General features: G+C 33.2%; 1 protein-coding gene across 1 annotated transcript in view; it reads right to left on the reverse strand.

The window, feature by feature from the left end:
• The window catches only part of LOC148945059 (solute carrier family 35 member F3), a 350545-nt gene that overhangs the window by 130098 nt on the left and 196850 nt on the right, over positions 1-23597 (reverse strand). The window contains exons 4-5 of the mRNA XM_089098617.1: positions 19847-20021; positions 13785-13963 (exon numbers count right to left, since the gene is read on the reverse strand). Coding sequence (XP_088954743.1) covers positions 13785-13963; positions 19847-20021 — 354 coding nt within the window. The remainder of the gene's footprint in view (positions 1-13784; positions 13964-19846; positions 20022-23597) is intronic.

Genomic DNA, 23597 nt, shown 5'->3' on the forward strand with positions numbered 1-23597 from the left:
TAGTATGAGAAATACAACTAAATTTGGATTTAAATAAATTTAGACCACAAAGTCTAAGCCAGAAGTCAGTGGAAACGCAGGCCAGCAAATTGCGCCTATGCGAATATTTTCATCTGCTAATGATGTTTAAAATTTTCTTTTGAGAAGAAAATAACAAGAGCAATAGAAAATATGAAAATTATTTTACTAGATTTAAAGAATGAGCAGAAATTCAGCCATAGTATAGTAAAGAATAAATATATTTTAAGTAATCGAAGAGTTCTAGGTCTAACTGCCTTATTAAGTCTTGATTTTCTTCATATACTTAATTGAAATAAAAAGTACAGGCTGGTACTTTTTATTTCAATTAAGTATATGAAGAAAATCAAGACTTAATAAGGCAGTTAGACCTAGAACTCTTCGATTACTTAAAATATATTTATTCTTTACTATACTATGGCTGAATTTCTGCTCATTCTTTAAATCTAGTAAAATAATTTTCATATTTTCTATTGCTCTTGTTATTAGCAATAAATCCTATATATATATACGGAAATAGGGATAGATAGTATCCTAGCCTAGGTAAATTTGATATAGGAAAATAAAATAGTAATGGATACAAACTTTTGCAGTTTTGTAGGTATAACAATCTAGTTAAAACTAATACGGTGTTTGGTCATAAAATGGCTCATAAGTTAACATGGTATTCTCGTGATGGTAAGACAGCTAACCTTATTGATTATGTTATGGTAAACCAAAGACTGGCAGGATCAATGCGAGATACTAGGGTATATAGTTATTGATGTTAAATGTAAAGATCACCATCCAGTAGTGTCTAGGGTTAATTTAAAGCTGAAATTTCGGAGGGGTAACTACCTCCCAGGAAGTTATGACGTTGGCAGACTCCAGGATGAGAATTTGAGAGAAACTTTACAGGAATAGTTGAATACTAAACTTGAGAGTTTAAAATTTGACATTGTTGAAGATGGTTGGAATAATTTTAGAAAAATTAACTTGTGAAGTTGATGATTGTGTCTTAGGGAAGAAAGCAAGGACTGTAGCTAAGAATATTAGTGAAAAACTTTATGTTAAATAGAAAGCAGAAGGGACTCGTACAAAAATTATCTGAGTGATAGATCATATGAAAACAAAAGGAATGTAAAGAAAGTGAAGAAAGTATTAAAATATGAACTAAGGACGTGTGAAGTGTAGGCCATAAATAAAATTACTGGGGATCTGGAAGATGCAGCTAGACGGCATAATAGTAAAATATTGTACTGGCATGTTAATAAATTGAGAGGCAGTAGTCAATCTGGATTTGTCCCAGTTAAAGATAGGAACAGGGCCACTTTAGTGATAAGGAAAGAGTTAAAGAGAGATGGGCAGAACATTTTGAGAATTAGCTAAACCGATTAGCTAAACCGAGATAAAGTTGCAGGAAAAGATATGAAGGAAAATGAAAAACTTTGTGATACCTCGGATGTGAAGGAAGATTTTAATTTGTGAGGAAGAATTAGTGACAGTACTAAAGGATTAAAAAACAATAAGGCTCCAGGTGCTGATAGTGTAGTAAATGAGTTTCTTAGATATGGTGGCTCTGAGGTTAGAAATAAGTTACTGAAGATTAGTAATGATTTTTGAAAAAGGGGAAGTACCTAACGATTTTAGGAAAATCATAATTAAGCCACTTTATAAGAGAAGTGATAAGAGTGAGTGTGGTAATTATCCTGACATTAGTCAGGTTTCTGTAGGTAGCAAATTACTTAGTAATATGATATTTTTTAGACTGAGAGATACTTTAAACAAAGTTTTAAGAGAAGAACAGTGCGGCTTTAGAAAAAGTAAAGGATGTGTCGACCAAATTTTCACTCTTAGGTTAATAATTGGGAAGTGCCTGAGTTGTCAAACACCTTTGGTCCTCAGTTTTGTAGATTATGAGCAAACGTTTGATTCAGCTGATCGAAGAGCTTTAGCAATGGTTTTATCCTTGTATGGTATACCAGACAACTCATGCTAGAATAGGTTTGAGAATTAATGTTAAGAAGACTAAGTCACTAAGGCTAGGAATAACTGAAGATGAAAAGGTGACGATGGGTAGCGAAAAGATTGATCAGGGAGGCAGCTTCACTTACCTTGGTAGTATTATTAATAAAGACGGTGGGAGCTGGAAAGATGTTAAAAGTAGAATAGCAAAGGCTGAGGGTGTTTTTTCACAGTTAAAAAAAGGTTGGAAGAATAGAAAGATAAGTCTGCAAACCAAGATTAAAATATTAGAATCTACAGTGATGACAGTGGTCAAATATGGCTCTGCAGCTTGGGCGCTCCGAAAATTGGATGAATATTTGCTAGATGTTTTCCAGAGAAATTGCTTACGGATTGTTCTGGGTACCCGGCTGACTGACTATATTTCAAACAGTAGGCTGTACGAAAAATGTAGTTCAATACCGCTCTCTTGGTCTATAATGAAAGAAAGGTTGAGGTGGCTAGGGCACGTTGTGTGGATGAATGATGAAAGATTGCCGAAGATTGTCCTTTTCGGTCAACTGTCTAGAGCTAAACGGAAAGCAGGTCGTCCTCGTCTGGGGTGGGAGGATGTCATAAAGGAAGATTTAAAGGAAATGGGAACTTCCTGGGAGGGTGTAAAGAGGGAGGCTTTGAATAGATTGGGATGGAGGACGAGCATGTGTAGCTGTGTTGGCCTCAGGCGGCTCGGTGCTGCAGTAAGCTGTTAGTAGTATTAGTATTAGAGGTAATATATATATATATATATATATATATATATATATATATATATATATATATATATATATATATATATATATATATATATATATATATATATATATATATATATATATATATATATATATATATATATATATATATATATATATATATATATATATATATATATATATATATATATATATATATATATATATAATATATATATATATATATATATATATATATATATATATATATATATATATATATATATATATATATAAAAAAAAATATATATATATATATATACACATATATGTATATTTATATATACACATATATGTATTCCTGGTTTTTGATATATATATATATATATATATATATATATATATATATATATATATATATATATATATATATATATATATATATATATATATATATATATATTTATAATTGGGGGCAGAATGTTAGAAATATTTTGAGATTAGGCCAAGAAACTCTACCAATGCTAATATGTGGTAAAGCTTTCTAATTTAGTTAATTATTAATTTAGTAAAAATATATAAGTCGCAAATATGAAGTTTTGAAATACCACTTTTTATTAAGATAAGGAACATATCCTGCTAAGTTCTGTTTAACGGGAAATTTAGAAATTACCACTTCCTAGCGATTACGTGGGAAGGTGTGGTTGATAAAAATGTATAAAGGATACATTTTATCGGAAGGGAAAATCTTATACTAACTTTATGCCGGACTGACCTCTGGTCCGTTGTTTTAGAAATACTTTGGAACTTTGTCTTATCATTGTAAGTGTCTAAGTATCTATTTATATATTATTGTTGTTTTTTTGAGACTTGTGGTCTACTTGGGACAGCCAGTCCCAGTAGACAGAATATATCCGATTATATTATAGGTTAAATGAATAAAAGTATTGTATTTTAGACAACCTTTCTACGATCTACTTTTAGCTTCTCGAACATACCCAGTCGGTACGCCTCATTAGTTTGGTCACAGCCTAAGGTACGCTACCAAAGTTTAATTACCTTAGGGCCAGAGTTTATCTCCCCTATAAAGGGATAATAAAGGCATCTACAACTACAACCCCCAAATACCATAAAAATACACTTCACAACAACTGGTGGTCGTTGGAAAAACTGGGTCGAGGAGACTAAATAAGGTTGCAAAATACAAAAAGAAAATCGAAATGACCGTATTAGAAGGGGAAAGTAAATGTACTTCGCTTTTAGCGGCGCTCGAATTAGCAAAACTTCGAGCAGCTTTGGTCGAACTTTGGCTATTAGAAATAGATTTGTATCACACCAAAGAGTTGGGTACAACAGAAAAAATGGAGAAAAGGCTCAATCAAGAATTGTAAAATGAAAAAAATAGTATTCAGTATTTAGCAAGTAGAAGTATGTGTATTGTTAGTAGTTTTATTAGTGTTAGTAATAACTGCAGTGTAGTAGTGCCGTATATACCTAAATAATAAAGTATTTGTACCGCGAATTGAAATAATAAAATAAAAGATAATTACGTAAAGAAAAACAAAATCTAGCAGGACCGATGAAACGTTGGTAGAAACAGAAGAATTTTAGGCAACATAGTAGCAAATAGGGTCCTAATTCAGCCTTACTACAGGTACAGGCTATAGACTTATTGTTCAAGGATAAAGCTGCCACAATTTAGCAAAGGAACCATATAAATTATGGTACGAACAATCATAGGTTAGAAGCTGCCATTTCTGAGTGTTTTGTGAGTAGAGATGATTCAAAAATATGGCATTTTACGACGTAGTAAGCATTAGACCTTTGTTAAAGCTAACCCGAATACTAGGTTAGCTGTACAACATCACAAGCAAAGGAAGATAAAGATAGATAAATATATAATTAAAGTGCTTGAGGAAAGGGATGGAAAAAAACGAGAAAAGTAACCTTATAAGTAAGAAAACAAATGTGGAAGCTTAGCAAAAGTCGCCGAAGGAAGCAAAAAAAAAGAACTGTTACCCAGCTCTGATGAGAACTCTGCATAAGGCGAGAAATTCGGTGAAAGAAACCGTTAATCACAGAAAATGCAGGCATGGGGATAGGTCTTAAAGGGGTCTCCTTTACCTACACAGAGGACCTTCATCTGAATAATGGTGTTAGAAAAAGTTCAAATCCTGAATTGGCCGTACAAAATACGTCAAAAGAAAGTTCAAAGTTGAATTTTAAACCATTGCTGCTTTTGAGGCATTAAGATATGAAGCTACCAGTATATGAAAACTGTTATGCTGGTTTAAATAGAATATAAGCCACATTAGGACAAACAGAGAAGGCAATGCATCCTTTTGGGATAGCTAATATTAATAATTTTGGTCCGCTCTTACGGTTACTCGATGAAGAACCATCCTCAAGTCTAGCCTAATTATAAATCATTACAGTTTAGTCGAAAAGACAAAATAGAAAAAAAGTGGAAAAAAAGCTATGAAAAAACTTACAAAAAAGAATGAAAAGTCATTATTTCATTAAAGATATAAAAATATCCAAAAAAACTTCACTAATCCTTAGACAGAAGTTGACACAAAACGGAGAATTTCACCAACAGATCAAGACAGCTGCGAACAGGGCAGAGATTAAAGGATACTCTATCCCAAATTTCCGCAGCAATCCTCGCAAGTCCGGAGCTTAGTGTGAAAAAAACCCACTTATTTAAGCACAGAATTATAAACTATCACATTAACATGGAAACGAACGATTCAAAATGAACAGAAGGCTTCTCTTTTTGTACAATTATTCATTATCAGAATAGTACTTCTGATTTAAAGAGATAAGTTCCGTCATGAAATATTCCAAGTCTCTTATAATTTTATAGACTAAATAATTAAGATCGAAATTAGAGTTATAACTATCATGTATTGAAAAAAATTTACAAACTTATCATCACCAGAATCGCATTTAAATATTAAAAAATACTGTTTAAAATAAAAATTATTAGACCGGAAAGACCTTAAATTAGAAAAAAAGCTGATAATTTAATACAGTATTTTACGATAAGGGTGCACATTAATGGCCGTATGTGTGCAAACTGTTCGTGACATGTATTGTTTTTATATGTACTTATACAAAAAAATGTAGCTTTCATTTGACCATTCCTAATGCTGATGAATTGAAGTAAATCCTGTCACGATTAAGGCAATTATTTCGCGCTAAAACCTAACTAAAAGTGCTCTAAAGATCAAATGAAAAATACAGTGCGTTTAAACACTAAAGAAACACTTTTGGACGGAGAACCAAAAAAAAAACAACACAGGTTGTGGTAATAGACAACTCCTTAAAACATGGAGGAACGTTGGGAACAAAATGGAAACATAAGGAACATTTTTGCTTGAAAGATCTAATGAGTAAAACAGGAAACATATAAATATAGGTTTAGAAAAGGACTGTGGTACTGAAAAAGCTGAAAAAGACTTAAAAAAGCCTTAGGCTTCATTGGAGTAAATAATAAAAAAAAGAAAAAAAAGGGGTTCGAGTTGAAAATATAGCCAGACGGAAGTGAAGTAAAAGAAATTGGGTGACAAAAGGACACAAGTTGGTCGAAATTTAAGGCAAGACCATTTAAAGTTGAGAAGTTAAAGCGAAAACAGTTATGTTCGATTATATTTCTTAAGAAAAAATCTACCGTACGTAAAAAAAAGAAATATGGAGATAAGGATATATTCCTGTGAAAAGAATCGCCTTTTTACTAAAGGTAAAAGCCTATGGGAAGATTGTAGCTACAAATAAAGCGTGTAGTTATACATAATATATTATTGTATTTCGTGCTTTGAATAAACCTACTAGCTTCAGCTAAATCGCATGGGAAACTGATTTAGGGCTTTCCAGGTACTTTTTAAGGTGATGAACCACCAAATCGGTATTAACGAGGTAAGGGCACAATAAAAAGGTAAACATTGAGAAAATTCTCTCTCAAGCTTTTTCAAACTGATTTTCCTGTTGAAAATTTAGCTATTGTTGAATATAATTTTGGAAAAAAAAGATATATATTCTTTTAGAAAAGGATAAACCTTGCATATTTGAATGACTACTGTTAAACCTAGTATTATGCAAAAAAAACTTGTCTCAGGTTTTTGACAACCCTTGAGCACACGTAGCGCGTAGCGCATAGACGTAATGTGATTTTTTTGCGCATCATAGCGCATAGAACTGTAATTATATTTGCAAACTTGTGTTACTAAGAAATGAACAATAAATCGCTCCTCGGAAAAAAAGACTTACCTAGATGGAAATAGAAAGCTTTACCACAATACTCCCCATTTAAAGAAGAATTGTCCCAATTCTCAATATTTTACTTTTAAAACAACTTAATTTTGTTTACAGCTATTATGCTGCCATCTTTGGGTCATTATGTGCATCTACCCTCAATGGGTTTCCTTAGGGTTATGTTTCTGGTCCATTATTGGCCATGTTCTTTTTTTTTCATCAGTAAAAAAGTGTCACTTTTTTTTCAAAAAAGTGATATAAAATGGATACTCAGGCTTTCAAATCACTCCTGTGAGGTGATACACAGTCTGGACCCGTTAAGGAAAACAGTATACAAAGATAACGGGCAAATAGTAACCAATGAATTGTCAGGGCTACGAACCTATTTCCCAAATTTTTGTTTAGAACCCCTAATTTGCTGGAGAGCCCTATAAAGCGTAAAACAGCATATTGCAAAAAAAAAAACCTTTAAAAGAATACGGAGGAACATAGGGTAATAGCAATTTCTTCTTGTAGACAATGTGGAAGTTTTACTGGTGGGCTGTTTTATCGATATTATTCTTGGGAGAAAGTGCTAAGATGACAAAAACAAAATTAGAGGGCGAGAAAGTACAATTCGTTGACGGAGGAATTATAATGCAAATACGCCAGGTGAGAATTGTAGAAGATTACTGGCAACTCCTATTTGAAATAGATTTAGATCATTTACAAAAAATGCTAGATACCCTAAGATTAAAAAAGACTCTTATCAAAAGATAATCAAAACTTTTATGTTGAAAACTAGTAACCGAGAAGAAAAAAATAATTTCGCAAAAAACCAGATATGAAAGAATTGCAAATATATCCCATAGCTTCGAGCAATCGGTGCTTGCAAAATTGTACGCAATAAACAGACACGTAGAAGCAATAATGCATGTGACGAAACACCGCATAAATGATAATGTTCAATCACTAATAGAAGAAAAAAATAAAACGAATTTATCTTTCAAAGATATAAAAAAATATCATTTAGAAATATTACATGCCAATATCCCGGGGGAAGAAAAGACAACTATTTTTAGCAAAGACTATTTACGTATCAGAAAAGACAAAAAATTGTTATGGCTAGCTCATAATGAAAAAATCTTCAGTCTAAATTGGACTCTAGGAGAAATTTACAATATATTTAATAGAATAGAGAATTAATTGATTAATGGAAGTAAAGAAGATAAGCCGTTTTATGGAGAATATGTAGCCACAAGCATGTTAGAGCTAATGACATATCTACAAATTTTAAGTGATTATAAAATAGAAGTTCAGAGAGCGTTAGGGTTATTAGAGTTAAGACAGATTCCGAAACTTCTGTTGCCTCCAAAGTAGTTAAAAAAGATCTTGCAAAACATACAGTATTTTGTATTAAAGGAAGGGTACTATGAATTACCTTCGGGGTTAGACCCGATAGACCCTTTAAGCTGGTATGCTAAGCTATTAAAAGCGTCTTATTTTATATTAGCGGGAAACCTCCGAATAAATTTGAAAATACCCTTAGTTCAGATCAATAGCGTATTTACAATGTTTCAAACTTTGCCCACAGCGACAGCGGGCCTACAGGGAGCAGTAGTTACCCTGACATCAACTTCAGCATACGTACTAGTAGAAGACAACCGAGAAAGAATAATTTCTCTAGAAAAAATTTGGATCATGGACGTTTTGGAAAATGGTATTTTTAAACTAGAACTGACCAAAAAAGGACTAAAAAGAACACAAAATGGAAATAGTTTAAATTGCTGGGAAAACATAATTTTAGAAAATAGACAAGGCATTCAAAAAACATGCCATTGGGAAGTTTCTAAACCTTCAGAAACAACTGAAGGAATTATAAAAGTAAGCGCATCAGAAGTATTGGTTTCAAATAATGTTACGCTAGATGGAACTTGTGTTCAAGACAGAGAAATACAAAATTTTCCACTAATTATATCGACAATGTCAGAATGTAATCTATGGCACAAAGATACAAATTTCATACTTAAAAGAGAAAATAGACTAAGATCAGAAGAAAACACTAATAAATTAATTCCATTAAAAATTAAAACAATTTTACCAGGCAAATTAGAATTTTTTTTCAAAGAAGATAGTAAACATCTAGTAGATATTTGGAAAAGAATTTTAAAGAGTCTATTAGTTGGCTCCAAAGTATGAAAGATATATAATAAGAGCAGAAAAGAGCCCTCAGTAAAGCAGATATTACACTCAGAGTAATAAAGGAAACAAGCATTAAATTCAATGAATTATTTTTATTATGGTGCTTAATGGGCACAGAATGTGTAAGTCTATTTTCACTCATAACAATTTTGATTATTCATAAGAAAAGTAAAATGAAAAATGTCAGAAGGAAAGTAACCGAATTAATAGAATTGACAATTATTTCAAGGCACTTGCAAATGATCCAAGAATTTGCAGAATACGCAAGAATTATGCATTAAGTTTTGACAATTTCAAATTTTTGTTTTGTTTTTAGTGTTTATATATGATTTATATAAGGAATATTTATTACAGATGAGAAATTGGACAATAATTTACGTTTTTAAGCTTCTCCAGCTTATTGCGGCCGAATTTAGGGTTATAAAAGGAGTATCATTTCGCAGAATGAATACAATCAAACCCCTGGAAGGATACTGGCAAATCGCAATTAGGTTTTATGCTTCAGCCTTAAATACCCTCCAGAACCAAGTAACGATACTGGCAAATAACCTTGAAATGACAAGAGGAGAATTAGAAAAAACTTGCAATCTGCCTCCTTTCACACCCCCTCAGGTTATAGAGAAAAAAACAAATGCAACATTATTTCAAACGCAGGCAACTTTGTTGTTCAAAGTACTGAACAACCAAATCAATGGGGTTCTAGAAGATATAAAAAGAATGGTAATTACGCTCCAAAAACAAAAACGAACCAGACAATACATTGGCCAGAAAGAAAAGAAGCTTAATCGGTATTGTAGGGGAAATCTCAGAATATATATTCGGTACGCTATCTGAGGCGACCTTGAAGGAAGCAGAAAAACGAATAGGAAAAGTCGAAGTAAAATATCAAAATCTTTTATACTTGGTAGACAAAAAACTAACAATCTTAAAACATCACGAAACAAGAATATCCAAAATAGAAGAAAAAGTTAATGAAACAATCAATACGCTTTCCATTTTTAAAAAGGAGATAACCAATGCAGTACTAATAACTCTAAAACGAATAATAGGAAACCAAAGTGAAATAATAGAAGATATAAATCTTCAGATGGCTCTACAGCTATTATCTAGTGCCATCATGGAAATATCTTATGAATTTAATCAATTGGAGCTGGAGTTTCTAACCCTATTGACGAAAAATTTACCAGCACGACTAGTAAAACCGGTTAAACTAATAAAAGTGCTCAAAACCATAGAAAGTCATTTACCTTATCAATTGAGATTAGGACTAGAACCAAATTTCGAGAATATTCTATACTTTTATAGCATGGCGGAAAACTATTTGCAAACTAAGCAAGGGGAGTTATGGATATTCTTAAAGGTACCCCTAGTTAAAAATGAAGAATATGCACTGTTCCAAATTGATACTTTCCCTACAAGATTGACGAACACCACAAGCTGGATTAAGATAAATAATTTGCCCCCATATATAGCCATTTCCATCTTAAAATATAGGATACCAGAGCAACAGGAGATAATCAAATGTCAAAAAATGTAAAATGTCAAAAATTCCCTTTTGCAGCTTATGAGCTATATCGGATTTAGGTACAAGGCAAATATGTGCCATTAAACTTTGTGAAGAGCGAGATTACCAAACTCTCTACCAAAATAATGTTATGTTGATACAGTACGCACACTTAATAAGGAGCTCTGGAAAAATATTAGTGAAAAATATTTCATATTCATTATTCCACAACCCTATATGGCACAGTTGAGATGCAAAAATTCTTCTGGGTTGAAGAATACAAGAGATATATGAATAGAAGGGATGCAGCTAATTAATATTCCCCCCTCCTGTCGTTTAATGAACAGAGAGACAATTTTTTCATCTCCGAAGGTTGGAAATACGGAAATAAATATGGACAAATGTGATATAAAACTGATATACAAAATGAATATTTTCAAAGCAACCAATAGGGAAAAGGATAAGAAATAAATTAAGAAAGTACAAAAGATATTAAAGAAATTAATTGATGTATTAATACCGTGAAAAATAAAAGGAGAAACACCCAGATTTTTGACAGCCCTGGAAGATCTAAATAATAATATGGATATAAATTATTCCATTTTCCAAACAGAAATAAAAAGAATCACTTACTATAAAGGCTTAGTAGCCTATACTTGGCAGTATTCCATAACTACGTACTATCGTGGTTCTGGGATTGTTTATATTGGGTCTTAAATTTTGGTATAATATGAAACATCATGCCCTCGGGGGGAAGGATATAAGAAACCCTGTCTGCGCAAAACCATAATCTATCGTTTAAAAAGAAAAGAAAAAAAAGCTTATCTCAACCGCAGACAATTCGATTGGCACTATGATTTCATGAATATGAAAGTAAAAGAGAAATCTATGATTTATATTGAAGAGATTTTATTACTGTGTCAGCAATAATACTTGTTACTAATGTAAAAAAATTCGCAATTCGAGTGTTTACGGGAAAAAAAAAGAGTTATACCACTTTTTAAGTTGCTTTGCGAAAAATCGACGTTTAAAAAAAAAAAATGCTTGATACTTTAAAGTATTTTTGTTACTTAACATAATTGTGTAAGTTATTACACAATGCTTATATATATATATATACTATATTTTTATCAACTTTAAATTTTAACTAGTGATTTAATGTTTATGTAAATGTTTGACCTCGAGTCAACGTATTAAAAATTTTTATTGTGAAATAATCAGTTTAGTATAAGTTTGAAAGAATAATCCAGCAAGAAACGTAATGTTTCGATTTAAGCGGGTTATTATTTTTGGAGTAATTAAAAAAGTGAAGAAAGTAATTAAAAGTAATTAATTTTCAAATGCATTGATTTATACGAAAGTTGAAGGTTTCATTGTCAAATATCTGTAAAAATATATGCTTTATGTGTGTACTAATATAGTTATTTATCTTAGATACAGCATTAGCTATTTTTTTTGGACATCAAAATTTTCGTAGCATCTTCTCGGATCAATTTTTCCTTCAATAATATTTTGACACATTTTGGGAAGTAACAAATTTTGAAGACAATTCAAGTACATCCTGATACTATCATCGCATACTCAATCAACTGAAATTTTGGAAACTATAGCAGTAATACAGACTTTACTACAAGTTCGTAAGAAAGTGAGATAAAAACAGAACTTAATTTATGCCTAGAAAATGTGCTACATAGCCAAATGGCTTATGTTATTGAAATATGTGAAAATGCTTTGTGCTGAAAAAAAAAATATATGTGAAAATTTAAAAATCAATAATGTTATATGTAATTTACCCAAGGCATTCCTAAAAAAAAAAAAACGGTATATCAACCACATAACACAGATAAATTAAACTATTAATGGGGATTAAATTTAAACTCAAAAAATTCATAAGACTTTTCTAACATAAATCTAATTTCAGCAAAACCACTAATATTATGTTTAAGCCGCTTGGGTTCAAGTAAAACAGAATATGCATATGAATAGGGTAAAAGATTAATTTTCAGTCCAATAGAAAAAGAAAAAAAGAAACAAGTATGATATTCAATTTGAAATCTTTCGACAAAAAAAAAAGAACATTGCCAAAAATGGACCAAAAACATAACTCTAGGGAAACCCATTGAGAGTAGATGCACATAATGACCCAAAGATGGCAACAAAATAACGAAAAACGAAATTAAATTGTTTTAAAAGTAAAATATTGAGAATTGGGACAATTCTTATTTAAATGGGGAGTATTGTGGTAAAGCTTTCTAATTTAGTTAATTATTAATTTAGTAAAACTATATAAGACGCAAATATGAAGTTTTGAAATGCCACTTTTTATTAAGATAAGGAACATATCCTGCTAAGTTCTGTTTAACGGGAAATTGAGAAATTACCACTTCCTAGCGATTACGTGGGAAGGTGTGGTTGATAAAAATGTATAAAAGATACATTTTATCGGAAGGGAAAATCTTATACTAACTTTATGCCGGACTGAACTCTGGTCCGTGTTTTTAGAAATACTTTGGAACTTTGTCTTATCATTGTAAGTGTCTAAGTATCTATTTATATATTATTGTTGTTTTTGAGACTTGTGGTCTACTTGGGACAGCCAGTCCCAGTAGACAGAATATATCCGATTATATTATAGGTTAAATGAATAAAAGTATTGTATTTTAGACAACCTTTCTACGATCTACTTTTAGCTTCTCGAACATACCCAGTCGGTACGCCTCATTAGTTCGGGCATAGCCTAAGGCACGCTACCAAAGTTTAATTACCTTAGGGCCAGAGTTTATCTCCCCTATAAAGGGAGAATAAAGGCATCTACGACTACAACCCCCAATACCATAAAAGTACACTTCACAACAAATACTTTCACCTTAGAAAACGTGCCTGAAATTTTGGTAAAAAAAAGAAGAAAAAAAATAAAAAGCAAACGTTAGTTTGAGTTAAATTTCAAAAAAGTTTTAATGCTGCCTTTACTTTTTAGTACGTAACAACCTGTAAAAAAAGGTCTGATCTGCCGCCAATTCGGGTTTCAATTAGGGGGACGGGGAGCATGTATTTGAATTAAGGCAGCCTAATTTTACTTTCGAAATGCGATGTTCAAGAAGTCTCTTTAAGTAGCTTAATATGTGTTTGAAGGAAACTTGAAAGGAACTCACCCTTAAGCCAACAAACTGTTCATGTAACACTACCCAAGATAATACATATATGAAGGTAACATTAGTAGAAAATAACGCCATAACGTCTGTGGCATCTAATATTCGTAGAGCTTGAAGGTACATATAATTGGCAAGTGTCCAAAGGGCACAAAACGACACACAGTGAAGCATAAAGGACCCTAGAACGGAAATTATTTCAATTTATGAGAAGATACACCAAAAATTGGAAAAAATCCTTTGGTAAAGGAATAGAAAAACTCCATACGTTTTTTATTTCTCTTGGTTTAAAAGTAGCATACAAGTCCAAAAAAGTATGAGTGTTTGTCTAATAGATTGAGTTTCACGGGTAAACTTGAGTTGGGTGGTAAACTCTAAACCGAATAAAACAATTACAAAAACATAACTACTAAGAACTTGCAAGAAAATATTACAGATAACTTTAAGATTCACCAAAAACCGACATGGTAACATTAGCTATTCGATAAGAATTCCGAACGAAATCCAATGAAAATTAAAAACAAACGAAGTGAGGATAACAAGCCGATGAAAATATAAATAAACAATCATTAAATACCAATTAGTAGATTAATCAAAAATTAATAAATATACTTAAAACATAAGCCTATAAACAGTTAATAAACAAGCAATAGAATTAATTAAACGATTAAGGACGATAAAGAGGAAATTAATTGGGGGGGGGCAGAAAATGAAAAAACAAATGCAGGAAATGTGAGGAAATGTGAAGATTCACCAAAAATTGGCATGGTAACATTAGCCGTCTGAAAAGAATCCCAAATCAAATCAGTTAAAAATCGAAAAAAGACGGAGTGATACCAATAAAGTGATAAAAATATGAATACTCAATAAGTCAACAAAATCAACATACAAACAAACAAAATGATTAAGCAAAATACAATTGCTTAATTCGGTATATGAGAGGATACAAAGAAACTGAGTTCATAAAAGAAACGAAAAACCTCTTTAAATCATATTTCTTTTATGCTCCTGGTTTAAAATCCACAACTATGTTTTAAAATCAAGATAGATTAACTCTATGACTCAAAATCTGACTTTTAGAGGAAAAATAGAATAGCGTGGATCAGAATCTGAACCATATAAAATAATTATAGAAAGATGATTGTCAAAGGAGTTTCTAGGAAAATTGCTAAAAATGTGAACATTTATCAAAACTGGCGTGTCAGAAGAAGCAATCTAGCCTTACTTTAGTCAAGGGGCATATGTCTTCAACGTATTATCCTCTTTTCCTAGCGGCTTCATAAGGAAAAGGTGGTTGTTCAAGCTTGCAAGGGGGTTCATTCTATAGTGAATTAAAAGTCTAGTCCATTTTCTTAAATTGATCCAATCATTTTCTTAAACCAATCCCTCCCAAGACCTCCGTTGCCACGCCGTTTGAAGCCCCACAAGACATCTGATGGAAATTCAGGAAAGCCATTTTGTTTGAAATAGCAGAAACATCAAATGAATAAGCCTCCAGGGATGACATGATCGCTCAATCCCTTGGGGTAAGACGATAAATAATGCAAACTGCCAGTTGTTTACGGAGAGGTTTTATAGTGAAAAAATGGAGAAGGGACTGTTTGATCTTGGAAGTGGGATTGATTCGAAACTTTCAGGCATAATTCTCTGGGCCAAGAGGCATGGGTGGATCCAGGATTTTTTTTTTTAGGGGGGGGGGGGCAAAATAGTTTGATGTGAAAAACTTGCGTTAGGACCAACTTTAATTAGAGCAAAATTGCATTATTTAAGTAAATTATTCAACTTTAGATACGTTAGGGGGGGGGGTGCCACCCTCGCCCCCTTCTGGATCTGCCACTGCCAAGAGGATAACACTTTGCGCTTGGAGGAAGAGGATGTTACAGGGCTTGCACGTAGGTAAAAACACTTTTAGTTTCTGATGCGTTTGAAACTTACAGCCGTAAGTCCTTGGGCCAAAAGGAGCGTAATAAACAAAAACTTGCTTCGAGCCACTTGCGCCTCAAAAATCGGTCTGAAAAAGGGCTGTAAAAGTTTTTTTTTTATTGACTTGAAATTTATACCCATACGGGAGGAAGAAGGACATTAGGAGGCCCAGATATAGGCCAAAAACATTTTCGTATTAGCAAAAAACTTATATCCTCAAGTCCTTGGGGCAAAACGAACCCAACACATAAGAAGAAAAATACTGGTTCTCTAAAAAATGGCCAAATAATTTTTATTCCAAACAGCTTGAAAGTTGCACCTACAAGTTCTCGAGGAAAGAGTAAAAAAAAAAAAATTTAATTGGCTTGAAACAAATTTCAGAAATTATTTGGGCAAGGAAACTCCAATTCACAAAACAAAATAAAAATATTGATTTGACTAATAATTAGGCCAAAAAAGAGACAATGAAGTTTTTTTCTATGTATTTCTGAGATTTAAGTTTAAAACCGTAATCCCTTGGGCGAATCAGACCAGGAAGCATTAAGAATTCGACCATTTCGACCATATCGAAAATAATCACTAGTCTATCGGTATTTGTGGTTCAACCACGCAAAATTGCACTTCAGAGGAAATTGCTCACCACTTTACTGCAATAATCGAGCAAAAATGCTGATGGTTACTAGTGACAGTGGAGAAGATGATGATGATAATGGCAGTGATGGCGATGCTTATAATGATTAAATAAAAAAAACTAGTTTTTTAAACTGAAAGTAAGGAGCGACATTAAAACTTAAAACGAACAGAAATTATTCCGTATATGAAAGGGGCCATCCCCTCCTCAACGCCTCGCTCTTTACGCTAAAGTTTTTTATTGTTTTAAAAAATAAAGTTGTGAGACAGAGTCAAACTTTAGCATAAAGAGCGAGGCGTTGAGGAGGGGATAGCCCCTGTCATATCCGGAATCAGTTCGGGGCGGTGTCATTTTTAATGTCGCTCCTTACTGTCAGTTTAAAAAACTTTTTTTATTTATTTAATTTCTGATCGTTTTTTAGTAAACGCAGCTTTTATTTTGGCTCGCCGTCATTGAATAAGTAAACAAAATTTGCATAAGAATTTTACTTTTCTTTTGCTAAATGGCTGTCTCTAAATTTGGTTCTGACGTAATTTACAAATTAACTTACGTAACGAACTTCTATATTCGTATATTTTTCTTCTGGCAAAAAATACAAAGTTGCAGATTTTTGCAGATATGAGCTTGAAACCTATGTTATAGGGTTTTTTGATACGCTGAATCTGACGGTGTGATTTTCATTAAAATTTTTTCACTTTTAGGGGTTGTTTGTCCCCTCTTTAAAAAATCAGGTAAATTTTTTCAGGCTCTTAGCCTTTGATGAGTAATACTAAACTTAATAAAATTCATATATTTAGAATCAGCATTATAAGCCCATTCTTTTGATATATTTATTGACATCAAAATTCCGTTTTTAAAAGTTTCGATTACTATTTAGCCGTATCGCTTGTTTTTTTTTTTATTGTTTTTATCTTATTTTTTATCATTTAAGAAAACACCCCCTGAAAAAAACCTCCGTTTAAATATTAATTGTTAGAAATATTGAAAGCACTAAAAAAAAAAAAAAACTTAAGAGAAAAGATTTAGATATTGAAGTTGTGGAGACCACCATCAAATAAGTAAAAGTTTCTTTTAATTTTAATTTCTAATGTTGATTATTAATTTAAGTTTAAAAAAATTTTTTTTTTTATTCAATTTCTGATCTTTTTTTAAATAATGCTTGGAAATCTGGCGCCCCCTTCATAGAAATGTCCCTTACCCCAAAGAAACATCCTCCACAGAAAGCTTCTCCCGAGTAACCCCCTCCTCCAGCCCCCCCCCCCCAATACCAGAAAAAAATTCTTCCTGAAAATGTCTGTATGCTTCCCAATAACCAATACAATATTTAAGCAATGGGCAAAGTTCATAACTTGCAGCCCTTCCCCTGGGAACTGTGAGGGATTAAGTCGTCGTAAGAACATGTTTATTAAATTTTCGACAATGCTGAATAAAATGGCAATCTCAAAATTTTAATTGGGTGACTTTGAGAAAAAATTAGCGTGGGAGGGGGCCTAGTTGCACTCCATTTTTTTGGTCACTTAAAAAGGGCACTAGAACTTTTAATTTCCGTTCCAATGAGCCCTCTTACGATACTCTAGGACCACTGGGTCAATACGATTACCCCTGGGGAAAAGAAAAGAAAAAAAAACAAAAAAAAACACGCACCCGTGATCTTTCTTCTGGCAAAAAATGCAAAATTCCACATTTTTGTAGATAGGAGCTTGAAACCTCTACAGTAGGGTTCTCTGGTACACTGAATATGATGGTGTGAATTTAATTAAGGTTCTATAACTTTTAGGGGCTCTTTCCTCCTTTTTTCGAAAATCAGCCAAATTTTCTCAGGCGCGTAACTTTCGATGGGTAAAATTAAACTTGATGAAACTTATATATTTGAAAACAGAATTAAATCTGATTCTTTTGATGTATCTATTGGTACCAAAATTCCGTTTTCTAGAGTTTCGGTTACCATTGAGCTGAGTCGCTCCTTACTTACAGTTCGTTACCACGAACTGTTTGATAAGATAGTGATGGTCTTGATGATAATTGAAATCACCCAACTATGAAAAATCACCAATTTTGATGGTGCTGGTGACAAATTCATTGATAGACTTAATTGTATATATCATGACACTGTTGTGTCATGATACTCGACGATATATGAATACTCGACGTTTGCCAGGGGCTACATTTAGGCCTTTTTTTCTGTAGTGTACAGTGTATTTTTTCAGTATTCTTTCTGTTTCAAAGTTTAGCACTTTGTTGTTCTGTCAATAATCAGTGACTGATTATTGGTCTGAGCTTACGTGTGGTGCCCCACAAGGAACTAAACTCGCTGCCTTGTTGTTCTTGGCAGTGATCAACTTTGTCCTTGCTGATTTTGACGAACGGTTCAAATTCGTAGATGACCTTTCCACCCTCTTAAAATACCTCATTGAGAAGTCTCAAACCGTTCCCCAGTTCAGTGAATCATTTATCGACAACTTTAGAGACCAGTGTTCTGAAAACAGCCTCGAAATCAACGAAACGAAAACCAAAATTCTTCGATTTAACCCTCTCAAAAGGAATTTTCAGTGCCCCCCTCCACCATACCAAAGCGTATCGTCGGCAGTTATTCTCGGTGTTACGTTCAGCGTTGACTGTTCGTTTAGCCTCCACGTCCAAGAGGTAGTGAAAAAGGCGAACTGTGCCATGCGTACCCTTTTACTGATGCAAAGATTTGGTTTTTCAGTGCCGCAATTGAAAACAGCCTACCTGACATATATTCACCCGATATTAGAGTATGCGTGCCCTGTATGGGGTCCACAAGTTCAGAACACTGCCTATATGAGCGAAGTACTCGAATCAGTCCAGAAAAGAGCAGTGAAGGCCATACTGTCTGATCTGTACACCGATTACGAATCAGCACTGTCTCAACTAAATTTGCCGTCACTCCACGATCGCCGTTTTCAACTTATCTGTAAATTTGGCCAGTTTCTTCTGACAAGTGATGAACACAGAAATATATGACCCCCAATGCTGACAAAAAAAGTAACTACAAGATCAAAAGCAACAAAGTTAGCCCAGCCCAAGTGTCGCACTAATCGCTTCAGCAATTCGTTTGTGCCTTTTTATGTTTCTGTCTACAATAAGTGACATGTGTATTAATTTTTTTTTTTTGTCTTTGTTTACTTTGTAAATAATAGCGAGATTTAGTCGGGATTTAAACCCTGACTACGAAAGCTTTTATATTAGTAAATGATTCTGAATGATTCTGATTCTGAATATATTAATATGAATACTCGACGTTTAAGGGGCTACATTTAGGCCTTTTTTCTGTAGTGCACAGTGTATTTTTTTCAGTATTCTTTCTGTTTCAAAGTTTAACACTTAGTTGTTCTGTCAATAATCAGTGATATATTAATATGAATACTCGACGTTTAAGGGGCTACATTTAGGCCCTAGAGATCATTAATGAGTCCCTGGAGTTGTGTTTTATTTGTGTGTTTATATTCAATAAAGTCAAAGTCTTTAAGTCTCTGATCAGAATTCTTACCTAAACTAAATCCTTTGTCATTGAAAGCAAGGGCGGACGCCCTAACTTCGTGTAAAATTTGGCTCGTTTTTACATTCCCAAAAATGAAGCGAGTAATTAAATAAACTGGTAGGCAAAGCGCTGTCCAACTTGTGACTATCCAGGACGTGAAAAAAGGCACTGCATATAATGGACTCTGAAATAAAGGATATATGATTAAGACTATTTTAAAATTATTAAAGCTAGAAACTAATGCAACGGAATGGCCTCCCATATATAAATCTCTGATGGTAAGAAATGACTGCTAATGGGCCTGACTTAGTTGTAGATGTTTCCTCATGGTTTCAGCATCAACACTGTTGCTAATCCCATTAGAAATTGACTGAACACTCTTATTACTGACAACTTATCCTAGTCTGATAGGGCCTGAAGTGTGCACAACTTTGCACACTGCCCCCCCCCATTTGACTCCTTTACTCCCTCTCCTGAACTTGTATTTTCTGAACAAAATGTCTATCAAAATTAAGCTCCCAAGAGCATGATTTCATGAAATAAAATACAAGAGTAAAATATGTACTAATATTTCAGATAAAATCCTTCTCATGCTTCATCGTTAACGGAACTTCCAAAAACTATAATCCATTTGTGCTCACTAAAATTACAAAAGTCTCAAACACAAGATAGTTACCCTAGAATAAAAAGTAGGCTCTTGAAACGCACTTTTGGGTTTTGGCACATTTTCATCAGTTAATGTTGACCACTTTGCTAATAGCATGAGTCACGAGATCATATTTGTTGATAAACAGTATCACACAATATTATTTTTTTTAGTCAAACAGTGCGTGGTGACGAACTATAAGTAAGGAGTGACCTGGCTCAATAATAACCGAAACTCTAAAAAAAGAAATTTTGTATCAATAGATACATCAAAAGAATCAAATTTTAATACTGATTTCAAATATATAAGTTTCATCAAGTTTAGTTCGACCCATCAAAACATACGCGCTTGAGAAAATTTGCCTGATTTTCCAAAAAATGGGGAAACACCCCTAAAAGTTATAGAACCTTCATGAAAATCACACCATCAGATTCAGCGTATTAGAACCCTACTGTATAGGTTTCAAGCTCCTATCTTCAAAAATGTGGAATTTTGTATTTTTTGCCAGAAGAAGGATCACAGATGCGTGTTTATTTGTTTTTTTTTCCCAAGGGTTATCGTATCGACCTGGTGGTCCTAGAGTATCGTGGGAGGGCTCATTCGAACGGAAATTATAAGTTATAGTGTCCTTTTTAAGTGGCAAAAAAAATGGAGGGCAACTAGGCCCCCTCCCACGGTCTTTTTTTTCCCAAAGTCACCCGATCAAAATTTTGAGATAACCATTTTGTTCGACATGGTCGAAAATCTAATAACTATGTCTTTTAGGATAGCTTAATCCCCCAAAGTCCCTGGGGGCAGGGCTGAAAGTTATGAACTTCACCCAATGTTTACATATAGTATTGGTTATTGGGAAGTATACAGACGCTTTCAGGGGGGATTTTTTCTGGTAGTGGGGGGCGAGTGGGTGGATATACGAATATAAAAGTTTGTTACGTATGTTAATTCGTAAGTTACGTTTATTTATTACTAATAAAAACGCTTGTAAATAAAATTAAACAACTTTCGAGAAAGCCATTTAACTAAATAAAAGTAAAATTAATATGCAAATTTTCGTTTTACTTATTCTTCTGAGGAGAGCCAAAATCAAAACTTGCATTAATTCAAAAACGTTCGAAAATTAAATAAAAAAAAACAAGTTTTTATAACTGACATTAAGGAGCGACATTGAAACTTAAAATGCACAGAAATTATTCCGTATATGAAAGGGGCTGTCCCCTCCTTAACGCCTCGCTCTTTACGCTAAAGTCTGACTCTTTCTGACAACTCAATTTTTTTTAAACAATAAAAAACTTTAGCGTAAAGAGCGAGGCGTTGATGAGGGGACAGCCCCTTTCATATACGGGATAATATCTGTTCGTTTTAAGTTTTAATGTTGCTCCTTACTTTCAGTTAAAAAAACTTGTTTTTTTTAAATTACGTTAATCGTCAATAGCATGAGCAAGTGCCTATGATGCGGACGCAATATGTTGAAGCTTTCTGTGTATCTGATGGTGCAACAAGATTCTCCGTATAAAAATGTTCCTAAGTATGCTACATAAAGGTATCTTAAAAATAGTGTTTTGTTTCTTAAAGTCAAATGTATACTCTTGCAGCCATTAGAGACAAAATCAAATAAGGGAGGTGGAGTATTTTACATTTAAGAAATACATTTTTTTTACATACTCAAACCAGACGTGCAGTAATTTATAGGATCATCCGTTCTTCTTCTTCTTTTTTAACAATGAATATCTAGCTGATTGGATGAAAATAGAAACCTTTCTTTTTGAAGTTTTTTTTTGACAACTAAACCATATGTGCAGCAAATTAAAGAACCATCAGTTCTTTGAAATATCAATACTCAGGAAAACTTATGAAAGAAAAAAGTTTTTTTTCTGACACTAGCTCTTTACCTCTGAAAAAAAAATTAAGGATACTGTTCCATTAACCCTGCTAGGTATTCAATTACATTACAAATATATTTTTTTATTTTTGGTATTTTTCTACTTCTGTTTGAAAATAAGTGAAAACATACAAACAAATTTTGTTTTGTTTTTCCGTTGAAAGTTTGATCTAGTTTAGTAAAAACATTTGAACTCCTTTCCGTATTAATTAATTATTAGCATGGGTCTGGCAAACACTAATCTATTCATAATAAAATTTGATAAATTTATAATTGATAATTTTAAGTGGAAACTTTTGACCAGGTGCTCAAACTCCTTTATAGTTGTTTTCCTTTTTTTTCACAGCTATATGTTACCAATGAAATAATATTGGTAGATCTTAGGTGAATTCCAAAAAAGTTTGCGCTGAATCTTGACACCAACCTCAGTTCTCGTCTTGACACCTCAGTTCTCGTTTGGCATCTGACCTGTAAACATCAGTTTTATTTTTAAGCCGGATTAAATTTAGAATTAATTACAGTGGACAGTTTCGCAATAAGTGAATGAATTCACGTTTTGTGAAAAGAAAAAGGACTTATATTACGGTAGCAATCAACAGATTATCCTATTATTTGTGTGGCGTTCGTATTACTTTGGATTAGCTGATTAAGGATGCCAGAGTACGGTGGTGAATAACAAAGCAGGTTCTGCGGACCACCGGGCCAGCCGTCAATTGCTGATTGCCACTGCTGCCGTGGGCCTGCCCACTGAAAGATAAGTTGATTTTTTTTCTCTTTTTTGGTTTTTCTCGTAGTAGTGAAGAAATGTCAAAATTTCAACAGTTCCAGCTAGCGTTAGCGAATTTCAAAAGAGTCCCGCTGTGGCCCATAAGAATTATCCAAGTTTCAAAGGATAAAAAAGGAATCTTCAACTACTTAGTTTTTGCGTATGGGGATCACACAGAGTCACGCCTAACGGAGAATAGTCTCATCTCGTTTGAGGACAATTACCGCGAAGCGTCTACAAAAACTGATAAAAATGTTGGAAGTGCGTTTAAAGAGGTTAACCAAAACCCGGACATTTATAAGACGGCTTCCAAAACTTTTGCATCGCTGAGAGCAGTTTCTTCTGGACCATCTACCGCGGATTTGCTAGTTAAAATAGTCGCAACTGAGGAAGAAATCGCTAAGACAAAAGAATCAATGATGAGCGCGATTACTAAGCAAGTTCAAGATAAATGCGGAAACGACCGAAC

Source organism: Artemia sp. Qi Xiang Cuo, chromosome 13 (genome assembly GCF_049724085.1).
Source record: "Artemia sp. Qi Xiang Cuo chromosome 13, ASM4972408v1, whole genome shotgun sequence".
Taxonomy (NCBI): domain Eukaryota; kingdom Metazoa; phylum Arthropoda; class Branchiopoda; order Anostraca; family Artemiidae; genus Artemia; species Artemia sp. Qi Xiang Cuo.